This window comes from Poecilia latipinna, unplaced genomic scaffold (assembly GCF_001443285.1).
Source record: "Poecilia latipinna isolate Pla-1442-1.1 unplaced genomic scaffold, P_latipinna-1.0 Scaffold1918, whole genome shotgun sequence".
NCBI classification, from domain to species: Eukaryota; Metazoa; Chordata; class Actinopteri; order Cyprinodontiformes; family Poeciliidae; genus Poecilia; species Poecilia latipinna.
The window spans coordinates 39,951-54,815 of record NW_015114534.1 but is presented as its reverse complement, the minus strand read 5'-3'; the positions used below and the strand labels follow the sequence as shown (position 1 = coordinate 54,815).

The following is a 14,865-nucleotide window of genomic DNA, read 5'->3' as shown; positions in this document are numbered from 1 at the left end:
ATATTCAATAGTGAAGTACGTGACTGAGGACACTGAAAGAGGGGACACTTTTTTTTTTTTTTGTAAAGGGGTTTGTATAAGATTAAAATATTGACTTTGGTTTGTCTAGCTGTTGTCATAATCGTTATTGTAGTAATGGTAATAATAATAATCATGGTAAAATCGTAAGTTGAATAGACTAAAACTACTTTTCAACTTGAATAACAGCCTGACAGAAAAGTGTATTTTAAAATATTAAAATTAAAAGAAAGCTGAAAAATGGAACCTTTTACATCCCTCCACTTTTCACTCTGAACAAAAGTTAAAAGCCATCTCACTACTTACTGTATAAAGAGAATTGTTCCTCCAAGAGATTTCTGTAAGCACGTAAAAGAAAGGACACGCTTCGCAATTTGGTCTTGGTAATGGTTCTTGGATGTTCGCTCTCCTGTTGCCGTGCAAATCAGCCACAAGTGAATACTCAACAAAACAAGTCGATAATTGCTGGAAGTTTTAAACACCTCTTTCAATCACAGGTAAAAGCATTGTGACTGACCACTCAGAAATCAGAGTGTGACAAACTGAAGCTTCTGTCAATTATGTTTTTATGTCATTTAGGTTTTGCTAATTTGCTTGAAATGTAGTTGGATTGGAAATTCTGCAAACGTGTTTTTGTGTTTTTGGTAGGGGGTCCTGTTTTATAAAAACAACGGAGGGACAACAGCATTTTAAACTAGCTGCAATTTCAGTTCCGAACACCCATAATTTTACACATCCTTTGCATTTAGTTTTAATTTAGGATCTTCACTGGATGCTTAAGGTTTTATAACAGCCAACTACTGTAATAAGTTGAGATTCTGAGATTTAGACAGCACGATGACAACAACATCAGTAGATAACGCCAATGTATGACCCGTGTACGGTTTTTATTTTAAGCTCCTAACATTAAGCTGAATAAAACTGAGTCCATTTCTTACTTTAAAATCAGGAAGGGAAGCACGAGGAAAATTGACATCAGAACAAAGGTTTTATTCAACATTTCCAGCTATAAATAAGAATAAGATAATCAATCCTCTATGTAATATGTTTACAGAAGTTGTTTTTTTTTATGCAGAATCTTGATAATTATACAAATGACCTAGAGAGTCATAATACTAGCTAAGAACTATGTTTAAGGAGCTGAACACTAAGTTTATGGAGTTTATGGAAATCAAAGGAATATAATCAAACCAGAATGAATGTCATTTTGCAGAAAAGGGGTGAAATTACTCTGCAGGCTGATAATGTGTATGTTGTTACTGTGTCGCTGTTTTTCTGTTCTGACCGACAGTTTTTAAAAATCAACTTAAAAACTGGTTCTCTTACTTAAAAAAAAAAAAGAGTCTAAAACATAGACATGTGTTGTCAAACATAAAGCACTCACCTTCATTTTCAGGGTTCATAATTGTACATTGAACTAAGACACGTGTGAGAAATATCACACCAAAAGGTCTCATCCCAACCCTAGTCGCAGCAAGAAATAAGAACAGTGGATCCGACAGAGTAGAGAAATGAATTGGTGAACTGAAAAAGAGGAACAACTTGTTCACCCTGGGATAAGAGCAAGTGTCATCAAGAACGTTAGAGCAGAAAGTGAGGGGCGTCATTCATTTTAGGGTACACTTCATTTCCTGTCCACAAGCTGTCTCATTCAGAGTTAAACCCTTGCAGATGTTTTCCTGGCACTCTGTGACTGAGCACTGTATTGAGCATGAACAGCTGAAATTGATATTGATGCTTTCATCTCGTTCTTACTAAGGCAGCAAATGAGTAGATTTCCTGAAATGGTATTGCATACCCTGAATATGTTGACAATCTCCCTCTGAACTTCTACATTCCAGGCATAAAGCGTTATATATTCTGCTCAGGAGTGGCTTAGCTTTTAGGCATTTAATTGAACACCAATTTATTTTGCCTAATAAAGCTTGTGTGCGTGCCATCTCAGTGACATAAAACCTACAAAAAAAGTTTTTTGTAAACTTTCCAATCTTTCTTCTCCTCACAAAATCTAGTGTTCGGCTCACTTTTGTGCTTAGCTGTCCTTTTTTTCCCCCCCCTCTCTCCCTCAATCCAAATGAGCATAATCTAAACACAGCACTGCACATTGCTCTGCAGCTTAAACCAGAACCCAATGCCTTTAACAGTATTTTCTTTTTTATCATTACTTTAATGCTCATGGTTTACATCCACATCAGCATTTCCATTCCCTCCAAAGTTCATACAGCGTTATCTGGATGAGGTTTAGACAAATTAGCATCTAAATACAGTATACGCTGTCGATGTTGCCGAAATGAGAGGGATTTAGAGCCAGCAGAGGTGATTCAGAACCCTGGATAGACTGCTGACTTCAGTTGTCCACACCATTCCATTAGCGGACTGTAATTATTTGATAGCACATGGGGTAGCTACCCCCCTGATGCTGTTTTCTGCAGCAGCATGTCTTGATGTGCATGCTGTCGTTTGTACTTGAATCAGTAAACTTTCCCACGACCACTACAGTACGTACCACTGCGGGGGAACTCTGTTTTGGATGTCAGCTCCGTGTCTCGCTAATTCCCACTCATCGCCTGGTTTGAAATGCTCCTCAATTATTTTCTAGTGCAGTTGCATATCTGCAGAGCGTTGCCCCACATAAAACTCTGCTTTGAAATGTGTAGTGGGAAATTAATGCACTGGGGACGGGCAAGACCAAGGTTTTTTTCTGTATGTTTGCATTGCAAACAAGCTGAGCCATGTGGGTGGAAAAATGAAAGCCATTTGTTGGGACTAATTAATAAAGAACATGCACATGTGCAATTGGGGGGGATTTGTTTTTGGTAGCTTGCTCAGCCACATACTCTCCTTGCTTAATCAAGCAGATAATGCCAAATTCATCTGAAACAGCATCTGTGAGTGAGGGGGAAGGAATGTAAGGTTACAGAGACAGGAAAATGCTCTTGCGTTTCTGAGAAAACTTTCAGTTTGTGAACATATTCTGGCACATATGTATTGCAAAGAATGTGGAACAACATCTGCCATCATTAAACAAAGTAAATTTAGCATTCTGAATATCTTATGATCAATATGTTAGACCTCAAGTTGTTCGTCAGCCTGTTCTCCCCTGAAGTATTGCGCTCAGCCAGCCAGATGACAGCGTACCCATATTGTCGACGATGTAATCCTCGGTCTCTGCATCCTTCAGAGGAATCCGAACGCTTCTGGAGTTTGAGGCTGGTCCTGCTGAAGAACAGCTGTCTACAGTGACCCAGAGAGATTGAAAATTTGAGCTTTAAGAAAGGGAGGAGCGGGGGTGAATGAATTTGTGCTGGCACAATCTCCGTGAACAGAGAAGTCGGACGATTGTTCCAAAAACACCATCTGGTTTCCACTTTGAACTAACCGATCAAAAGCTGTCGGCCAACTGAAACAACACCCTCCCCAGTTTCTCCTGTTGTTTCTCCTGTTTCCTCAGTCTATTCATCCCACCCCTCCTAGTGAAGGATTAGCAGTGTTGCGCATTGGTCTGCCGTGGCGTTGCCTCAAATGCCCAACTCGTCAACTCATTGCACTTACCCATCAAAGTATTCACTTTACTAAACAGATGTTGGTCATGTTATGAAGGTCAAAAGTGGGAAAAGGTGTTTTAGTTCCTAATTCAAACATAGAGACAGAACTTTTGACAGCTGATGCTGCCAATGCTGTCATTAAAATGATTGAGAGATGGAACTATCAACAAATTAAATTCATCATGACATTAACTCTCGCTGAGAGGGACATGGGAGTTATTTTTTTTTTTTTTTTTCCCTCAGAACGGAGGGCTGGTTCAGGCATTTCAAAAGAACATTGATTTTGTGGCCAGATTGACAGTAATGAGCATTTGAGTCTTTAGAAGTCAGTTGGCAGCAAGAAGAAGGATGTCATGATTAAAAAGGCCCATATAGGAAGAGTTTAGTGCAAGCGGCCTCTGAATTAGCATTTGCATTGCTATGTCTATTAGCACAGAAGATGCCTTTAGATCTCCCCCTGTCTTTTGATGTCTGTCTCTCTTTCTGTCTGTGCTCCCAGATTCCCACAGATTTTTTTTTTTTTTTTTTTAGTGCCACCTCCACTGCAGCCACACCTGTCAGTTTGCCCTTAGGTTGCTTTTACCCACATTTCCTTTCACGGATTTAACCACCCACAATGCTTTAAACCACCGACTGAGTGGATAACACTATTGCTCCAGGCAAGGATGAGTTTCCGGTTTTATTATGATGCACATCCATGCCCCTCCCCCGCCCCCCTCCAGCCCCCCGTCATATTCACACAAGCATGCAAATGCCTAGGCACACACAGCTGGCTGCTCAGTACCTAGGGATACTTGCTTGTTGAGTTAGCCTGCAGTCTTTTTGGGTTTTGCAATGTTGTTGTTTTCTTTACTGGCCTGGAGAGACCTGGCACAGGTGGAGCTCATGGATTTCAAGGTGGTGAAGTGGTTGGTGAGGGGTGGTGGAGTTGTCCTGGAGGGGAACGCTTCCACTGATGGGGGATATGGCGTGTAAGTAGGGAAAGAATGTGGCACCTGGACCAATTCCTCTCTGGGGTTTTGTGGCAGCTGAGCCAGCCTTGAGCATCTGCACAGCTACGGGGTAATAAGCAGTTTTTCGACATTTGGTGCCGACCCATAAACATGCTTACAGATTCCCTCTCCATAGCCATACACAGAGATGCCTGGCTACATTAGAGCGTGTTTGTGTGCTCCTTTTTTGTTTCATCCTCGGCGGATTTCTGTTCTCACTGCTGTGCCCTTCATCCGCAGCCAAACACAGTTCCTGGTTATAACTTTAGTGTAGCTAAACACAGAGCAGATCTACTTTTTAAACAGATGGCTAGCTTCAAACCCAGAGCCAGTTTTCCCCTTGTGACTTGTTGACTGTCCAGGATAACTCACCAGTTTGCTACCACAAGGCAAAGAAGGAAAACTGCATGAAAGAAAACAATTGAGTGAAGACTCTTTATTTTTCTATTATTTAAAGCAAATCTACAGTAAAAAGAAATTGTTGACACTTTCCAATGTATTTTCCATTAACAGTAAAGCACTTTCAGCTCTAATTGCTAGACCAACTGGTAATTATGATCCACCTTGCTGCGTTTGCAGCTATGAACAAAATACACCTACATTGCATTTAAAAAGCCTGACAAATAGCTTTAGTTATAAATAAATAATTCAATTCATCCTCCAAATTTGTGAGGTAAATAGCTTTGTTTGCTTCACGTGGGACAGGTTGATATGGAAATGAAGCTCTATCTTCAAAAAGAATCCTACCTTTGTCAATTAGGATAAATTAAGTTGTTTATTGAATTTGCATAATCTGAATGTTTGCGATGTTCAGAACTATTACAATTTGCACTGCACCGCTGAGGTTCCTTGTTGTTTTAATTGCTGTGGATTTTGCCGTGGACTATTTCCTGCTTGAAGATTCTTGCTCTTCAAGCAAGGAATCCATTATCAGTTCAGGGTTTCATTTTTCTTGTTTCACATATGAAAAGTATGGATATTTGAGAGCAGAAACATAGACATAAACATCCAACTTGTAAGAAACAACCTCAGTGTTTTTTTAGCAACATGAGCTTTAAGAAGTGTGGGTTGCACGGGTATTAAAACTGAGAGATAGTTATTCCGGGATAATTCTCTGACAGACTGAGATAAGTTATCAAACCTGCTCTAAAGTTGCTCTAAACAGTACCACGATGTGGCATTGTTTACTGAAAGATTATAAGAATAATAGTATTAATGCTATGAATATTATATCCTTCTCAGACGTAGTTCCATGCTTAGTGCAGATACTACGAGGTTGACATTTCACACCTGGGAACATCCTGATCAGGATTCTTTTGTCAATGATACAGACATGACTCGCTTAAAACTAGACAGCTGTTATATATATATATATATATACCAGGATAATCAAAACTAAGCCCAAAATTATTTATATGGCTGACAGATTTAGATTTAAGTGATATTTTGACCCGATCAACATGTTTTTCTAACTGGAGATAATGTTTCATTTTGAAGTGGCCTTGCCAGAGTTTCAGCTGGAATCCCAAAGAGAATATGTGGCGAGAGCTAATAATTAGGATTATGACCGAAAGCCTCAAAACCTTAAATGACAAAGAGCTAGCTACAAAAGAAGAAGTGGCAAAAGTAAAAGCCGAAACATGCAAGTAGTTGGTCAACAAGTGATAGTTTGAATACATTTTTGAAAGCCATGCAACACAGGATCTGATGTGGCCGTTACTTTTTCAACTGGCTGAGCAAATTTCAGCCGTGCGGCTCGCTGGGAATACAGTTAACAAAAATCACACAGTATGTCACCAACAGATGTTGAGATGTGTGATCAGGTAGTCATATACAGATCATTTAAAAGTTTTGGGATAAGCATCTCCATCTGATACGTTATCAGCACAGGATACCACAATTAAACTGAAAGTATTCCTCCTGTTCTACTGGGTTTTTTTTTTCTCTGTCATTTAGTCATCAACATCAGCAACGAAATATGTTCTCAAAGCTTACAATTCACTGCACCGTGTTTGAGGATGCCAGTAGAGTAATTGCTTGTCTTTGTGCATCCCTGTTTTTTATAGATCTCCCTCTTGTCAATCTGTCAGTGGAGCCTCAGCCCGTTTTGGAGGGCAACCTTGTGAAATTCCACTGCTCTGCAAAGGCCAACCCTCCCGTTTCGCTCTACAGGTGAGTCTATAGCAAGCCGTGACTCCAGTGCCCACACATAAGTCATCCACAAAAGCTTTAAAGATCCTATAAAATATTGAAGGATGAGGAGAGACGCACTTAATGAGATATTTTCTGATCGATGCAGAAGGCGAAAAATAATTTTCACCTGGCACAAAATTTAACACAGTATTGATGGTATTAATCTTTGTCAGACACCTTATAATACCATTGCACCATTACCTCACCTCATACTTGTTACGAGAGGACACAAAACAATGAAACACTGCTGAAAAATATAATGGAAACATATTACAGAAAAACCATTTGGGAAAGCATGTCATGTTTCACTGGGTTGCAGTAAAAAATATTCCGAGCTTTGTTCCACAACTATTTGCTTTATAGTCACATCATCTCCCTTGAACTTTAAATGTCCATGAGTGTGTCGGAGGAAAGCTGAAAATCTAATTTGCGTGACATCTGAGGAAGATGTCAAAATTGCTGCTTTTTTCCCCATGAAATTATGTGTTAAGACAGCACCTGCCCCAGGGATCTGCCAGCTTTGTGCAGTGGTAATGGGTGATCCTAGGCTTTTATTTCTCGTTTTACAAATGACAATCTGAAATAGTTGACTTTGCCCATCGTAAGGAAATAATGTGTCTTCACCCACACAAGAAATGTTAATATTGCTAAAACGAGAAAGCAAAATTCATTTGGAAGCAAGTTAAAATATGCAATTATCAAATGAGAAACAACAGGAGAGGCGGAAGGAAAAGAGCAAACCATTAATCAAAATTCAGTCCCTCATCATGTGCTGATTTTCCTTTTCTGAATATCAACTCTACTAAGAGGTGACATTAAAAAGGCATCAGAACCATAATGCTAAAGGTTCTTCTTTTGTCCACAAAAATATAGATTAGACTACTGGTGACCAATCATTTAAATGTATTCAAAATTGCTCTTGAGCAGATAAGTTGGCCATATATTCTTGTTTTCAGACTCGGTAAGAGTTTGAAGAACAATGTTTTTGACTCTCAACTTTGATAAAAACTTTTTTTTTTTTTTTTTTTTTTTTTTTTTTTTTTCAGTTCATTTGTGTCCCTGTCAAAAACTTGAATGATGTTGGGGTCTAAAGGCAAAGTTTTCTGATATTGTGTTGTGTTTTTAATTCAGTGCATAAAAACCATTGATCCACATTCCATCTATCTATCCAGTCATCATCTTCTTAATGGTGTGTGTCTTTGCAGAGTAAGTACTCTGCAAAATCTGGTGTAGAGAAGTGTAAAGTTTTGCGTAGGAATCATGTCTCAAACGCTGGAATAATGTGTTATACAGGCACATTTTATGTCACAATCAAGTAACTATGTTTTGAAAATGCTGTATATACCAAAAACTATTTCAAATAACTTTGCATCATAGCATAGAAATTGGCTTCTGTCTCTTTAAGAACCTTCAAACCTTCAGCCTTCACCAGATGTGGCTGCAACAAATAATGTAAGAGGTTCATCATAGTCATAATCTTTCATATTTAACAAAAATTCAATGGCGCAGCCCACATTATTTTTTAGATTTAAGCACCTTTATGATTGGTTCTTCTTATTTACTTATTGTACTTAATACTTAGCAACCAAAATAAATAAAGTCAGACACTGGATAAACATATGGATACAAAGTGAACTACATAATGAGAAGTAAAAACATAAAAAAATGAGAAAATCACAATATATTCTTGTTAAAATGTATCCATTCTTTCTAACATCTTCAACTCTGATGAAGCAAGAAAATCTGCCTCTATTGTTCTTACAAATCCTGTTTGGCCCTTCACATGAGGAGTACTAAAGTGATTTGTCAAGAGATGGTTCCCTGTGTGGGAGGTTTTTAAATCTGAGCAGAAAAATAAATGGAGTCAAATCAATAGCAAAAGCAATTGGCCAGGCTCTGAATCTTGTAATGGTACTGGGAAATGAAATGGGTGTACAACACACTCACAGGTGGCAAAACAGAGATGTTGCTTTTGTTGTATAGATCATGCACTTTGGAAAAAAAAAAAAGAAAAGAATGCGGGAGAAAGGGCAGTGATATTGTGAAAAACAAGGTGCGTGTATGCGTTAGATTTTGTCTGTGAACAGCACAGACAGATCATCTTTTTCACCTGCAGAGGCTACAAGGCTGGATCAATGCTAGAATCAGACCTCTCCACAGGGTATAAAGAGATTTGACTCTATGGCAGCTGACATATTCCTCCACCATAACAATCTATAGAATAAAAGAATCGGTTGAAGGGTAAAACCAAAATGGATTGGAAAATATCCTTTTTCTACTTTAAAATACATTCCTCTACTTTTTACACTAGCAATTCACCATGAATACATTTTTAAAGTAAATCTAATAACCTTTTTTTACTAGGTTTTACCCTTCAACAGGTTTTCATGGTCACCTGTTTAGATTTAACAATGCTCTAACGCCTTGCTGTGCCATTTCCTCTGCAGCACAGTAGACAAGAAATTTTAAGCGTCCATGATAATACTTGCCTGGGGGACCTCATCTATGTAGAGGCCTGCACGCAGTCTCCCTCTGAGAGCAAGATCATCATGGAGTGCAGAAAGCTGGTCAAGCAGTGTGGGACCATTATTCAGTGCTAATACACTGTCTTCCACAGATCAGATAGAGCCCAAAGACAGAGTAGTTCTTAGACGGATGGGCTCTTTTCCGTTCCCCAGAGAGTCATCCATTCCCTATATGCACTGCACCATCGTAACATCTTCCAATAGACACACCCAAGATACTGCGGGGCAATAGTCAAAAGCATAGCGCCTCCAGCTGCCTGCGACCCCTGGTGACTGCAACGGCATTTTAATGAAACTGTGTTAAGGCTGGAGAAAAAATTTTTGATCTTTCCACAGAACTTTTCTTCAGAAAAAGAAAAAAAAAAAAGAATGAGAAAACAAATCCAGGTGTGGTGATTTAAAGAGTAGAACAGGAGTACAGGCAGTCATTTGCTTACCTCCAATCTGCTGCTCTGTGTGTGAACTGCTGATTGTAACCTCTAGTGAGAAAGGGTTTTAAGTGTTCAGGAAGACTTGAAAAGTGCTGGATAAATGTACTTTTTGAAAAGAAAAAAGTAATGTCTCAGACATCTTAGAACCGGTATGTCTCTAAGAGGTCAATTCTGGTAAAAAGGCTCCAATACAAAGGTTAACATAGGAAATCCTAAAGTTCTTATAAATGTAGAGTTAACCACATCCATGTCCACTGTAGGAGCTTATTCACTTGGAAATAGAAATTAAAAATGCACCTCCATGTGTAATACAACATATCATTTTTGTTTTCAGTGCTAATTTTTGGATGTTTTAATTTAAAAACTCTACCTTGCTGTATACTCACTGTTCTGTAATACCTCTGACACCTTGTACAAGCAACACACGGCAACAAAGACCGTTTTACATCTTGTTTTTACCAAAAAGTCAAGTAATTGCTTGGGATTCTCAGCATAGTTCCTGGAAACCTGAGATCTTGTGGTATTAAAACACCAGAATATGTCTCATTACAGTTATGACTGTCTCACAAAGGGCTAAATTAGTGGGACAATTTGTTTGGTGAACAAAGTCAGCATTTTGGAAAGCCTTCGCAGAGTTCTACAAACTTATCATCCTATTTCATCTATAGCTGATACAGTACATGAGACTTATTTTAAGTCAAAAAGTAGTTGTTGTTTTTTTTTTGTTTTGTTTTTTTCAAATTTCATTGTTGTATTACCTAATGATGCAAAGCATTGAAAAACCTTCCACTGTTTATAAATTATTTGCACATCAGCACTTTAGGTACTTGGTAGAAAACGAAATATAAAAATATAATAAAAAAAGAAAAATTGCATTCTTCGTTTTTGTAAATATGCAAATAAGGAAAAAACTGTTAGTGTTGCCAGTGCTCAATAAAATCATGATGAAAGATATTTGGAAAATGCAAATAAATCAACTACACAAGAAAAATGAACAACGTCCAGCAGAGAAATGGTATTCCTGATTACTTTAATATCATTCATGCCTGTCGACATTCAAGTTTCTCTAATTTGTTTTCTTTTGTACCCTTTTGAAATACTGGGCTACAAGTGGGGACCTTGATGCGAGATCATAAAAGATGCTATCTTTTTACGGCTATGTGAAAAGAGCTGGACGCTGTTACTGAGCTTGCATATTTTCAATATCACAGTGACAGAAATCTTCCGTTTTAAAATGCATGGAAGGTGGACTAGAATGGCCCTGTGCCGTGCTTAACCATGTTGATAATAGCTATGAGTCCTGATTTACTGTGCACCTTGAAGCTGATGGCACAGATATCCGCCTAATTTAATTGCTAGTCTTTTATTGCCCTAATAACGATCGGCAAATGCAAAATCTCCTTCTCTGTTTCAGTTTCATCTTCTGCTTCCATTAACAGCAGACCTTTTTATGTCTCTAAGAGTGTTAATTTAAACACCTTTTACCAAACATAAACAGCTGTAACGCACATGCTGATCCATGCTGCTGTGGACACACCCAGGCAGACAGAATTCACAGCTTTTGTCTGAATGAAATCCCTGAATACAACGCAGCAGTGTAGACTGAGTCAGCTACTGAGCAAGCCTTGCATTGGCCCTTTAACCCTCCCAAAGGGAATGCAGGTGTTTGTGTTACCCAAGGCTAGCTATGTTTAGACATGAGTTTTGGACATGAACCAGCACACCAACAGAGCTCTCTTGCTCCCCGAGGATGACAGTATTCTGTCTCAGTCTCAGTTCCCCCTAACACTGTCAGGGGCTCCCTAACCTGGCAGCTGCAACCTCGTCTCGGGAGCAGCCGGCTGCCCAAACATCTGTGCTTAACCCATTATGACTCCTGCAGTTTTGGCTTACAAAGTGGCAGCAGAAACAGTTTCATTGTTTCCTAATTTCATTGCCCCATGTGTCACCGTCTTTACAGTTATTTCACACATTTTTTTAAAGGGGGATTTTAAGACCTTTGGTGGTTTTCTGAGAACTGGTACCAGTCCAGGAAGCAGTCATAGAGAAAAAAAAAATAATTTTCCTACTATTATTTTATTTCTTGTCAACGTTGTCACTTTCATTTTTACCTTACCATTTATCACTGTCAGTGCCCTCATTATGATTACAGCACTGCCAGTGTGATTAATACCTTATTCTGAAAGTCCATCTTGATCAACTTCACCCTGCAAACTGAAACTGCATAGTTAATGTTCAGGGGTGAAGTCCAGTCAATTTGTTTTGACTATGCAGCATCAATTTTAAAGCAGGTGCTGGAGTGCATCCAAGGTGTCAAGGGGTAAAAGGCAAAGTAATGCACTAGACATGCCAATCTCACATAGCCAAGAGCCAACAAACTGTGAAACAACAGTACTGATTACAGTGTAATGTATCCCTAAATATGTAGCTCAAACGAAACAATTCAACTTGTAGTTATAAACTTGCAAAAATGATGTATATCCATTGTGATCTTCTCGCATATAGTCATGTTACAACCCTGTACAATGTGTTTTACTGGAACAAATGAGACAGATCAATAAGAAGTAGTAAATAATAATGAGCTGGAAAGACAAAGATGAATTTACTGTCAGCAGTAATTTGAAGAAGTGAAAGAAGAAGTGAAAGGAAGTGATTTGATCAGATAAGATATAAATTTTATTTTTTGTTTTCATGACCCTGAACAAACTGTCCTGTCCATGACGCATGGTGGTGTCAGGTTCATGCTCTTCATAGGTTGGCTTTATGTTATGTTATGCTTCATAATAGTGAGAGAGAGCAAGACTTTCAGCAGATAACAGGAAGGCTAAACAGAGTATTGCTCTGTTTTATTTTTCTAAGTGTTTAACTTGCAGTTAGGACATTTACCACAATAATCTGTGGTATTTATTCACATAAAGCACTGCAAAACAGAGCACTATAATTGAATTTATGATGTGTTGTAGGTTGATTATGGAAACAAATGCAGAACTGAAGAGGCAGCTTGTAAATGAAGGATGTTTAATAAAAATGATGAACAAAAACACTTACAGAAATCACAGGAAACACAGGGAGCCAGAGCAAAACAAATAAACCAAGGAGAAAAAAAAACCCAGCAAGGAGACACGAGGAGAACGCAGAGCAGACCGGGTTAGTAATGGGATGTGATGGGAGGAACCAGCAAGGAGAAACTGAGCATGAGTAACTTGGGGAGGTTGTTTACCAAACAAGAAACAGGTGGTTGATTTGAAACAGGAGCGAGTGCAAGGCAAATTGAGGAGAGAGAACCAAAGTGGCACAGGGGGCGAGGGAGAGTACACAAACTAGGAAATAAGTCTAACACTAAAGAAAAACTAGACCGAAGAAACAATTTAACTAGACTAACAAAAAATAACTACACAAAAAATATAAACATAAACTAGAATCGCTAAGGAAGAACTGAATTAAAGCCAAACAGAAACAAGTAATAAAAAAGAAACTGAAGAATACCGAATGATCAAACTAGAATGAAATAAACACCAAACAACCCCAGATCCCAACAGTTAGTCTATGTGCAGCAATACCAGAGCAGCTCTTATCATCAGGCAAGAAGCAAGTTATGAACAGTTCTGCTGTAAAAACATAAATAAACCTAAAAAAAATGCAACGCCCAATTAGAATTCTGCTTCACTTGAGCTACTGATTGAATGAGGTAATCTGTTCTCATTTAAATGATAGCATTTTAGTCAAGCATGAGGCTAGCTTACTCATGGAAAACAAATTAGCTCCCCTCCCATGGAAACTCTCTTCAGGACCGGCAGAGAGAGAAAATTGAGACAGGCGCCGATTGCGTACTCATTTGCCGTATCAGCATGCAGACACTTGTCTTCTATGGATGTTTTCATCGTGCATCATGCATTGGGTGTCCCACGGTGCTGCCATCTAAATTTTCTAAGGGGAACCAATACATCTGAAGACACCTTTTCTTCATTTTTATAAATGGGCCTTGTCTTTTGAAGCAGCTGAAAGCAGCTTCAAAACAATGCATGCAGAGTGGGGCACAGCTGCCCGTGGCATCATCAAAGTCTTACCTTAACACATGTGGCATGTCACGAAATATATCATTCAGAAACACAAGCAGATGCTTTTTCTTTTGTTTGTTTTCCAAGTGATCCCAAGTCAGTTCATTAATGTCAGCTGTTGTGTTTAATACAGTATGTCTCTAGCAAAGTCTTCAAAGGTGGGAGAGCTACCTATTTGTCATTCTGTGATTTGTTTGTCTTGGTTGGCGCTCTGCGCTGCTCTCTGTCTGGTGTAATGAGGAACGTGCTGTCTGCTCCGAGTTGCCAGAAAGCTTGTCATTGCATGGAGAGCTGCCACAAAAATGTGCTGAAGCCAGCGTAGAAAACCTGCCCCAGAACTGTGATTTATTCACCCAAAAGAACTATATTGACAGAAGGGGATGGGAGAAAGCTGTCTTTGCCCTTAACCCATTCATTCGTTCTTCACCAATCTTTCCTTCTTTTCCACCATCTGCTCTTCATCTCAGGTGGGCCAAAGGCGGGAACATGCTTAAGGAGGTCTCGGGGGACACCTATGAGGTTATCGTGGACCACTCTTTCTTCACAGAGCCTGTTTCTTGTGAAGTTACTAACTCGCTTGGCAGCACCAACGTCAGTCGGAACGTCGATGTCTACTGTGAGTGATAAAATTCTCTAGCGTGCCTGTGTAAATAAACAACTTTACAATAATGCAAGGTCCTACATGTTTGCTGTCTTTTTCTTTTTTTTTTTTTTTTTTGCTGAGCTCCAGAGCTCATTCTTAGATATCAGTACTTTATATCATTTATTGTGGGTTTTTTATTCCAACAGTTGGGCCTCGTATGGCTGCCGAACCTCAGTCCTTGCAAGTTGACCTGGGATCTGAGGCCATTTTCAACTGTGCGTGGACAGGAAACCCTTCTCTGACCATAGTGTGGATGAAAAGAGGCTCTGGAGTGGTAAGTGTCCTTTTTCACAGAGTTTTCCTCTCTGAAATGTAAATATCCAAATACAGGCACAACTTCATAAATGATCCAAAAGTGAATACATTACAATTCAATTCAAAAAGTGAAACTAGTATATTTGATAGATCTCACAAGAAGTAAGAATGATACATCTGAAGTTTTCTTTTTCTTTTTTTTTTT

The 14,865-nt window shown here is 38.9% G+C and overlaps 1 protein-coding gene across 5 annotated transcripts in view; it reads left to right on the top strand.

Annotated features, from left to right (window-relative positions):
- Positions 1–14,865, top strand: part of kirrel3b (kirre like nephrin family adhesion molecule 3b) — an 81,131-nt gene that overhangs the window by 36,854 nt on the left and 29,412 nt on the right. For all 5 annotated transcript variants that reach the window (XM_015015497.1, XM_015015494.1, XM_015015496.1 and 2 more), the window contains exons 5-7: positions 6,622–6,727; positions 14,230–14,378; positions 14,552–14,679. In XM_015015497.1, the coding sequence (XP_014870983.1) occupies positions 6,622–6,727; positions 14,230–14,378; positions 14,552–14,679 (383 nt within the window). The remainder of the gene's footprint in view (positions 1–6,621; positions 6,728–14,229; positions 14,379–14,551; positions 14,680–14,865) is intronic.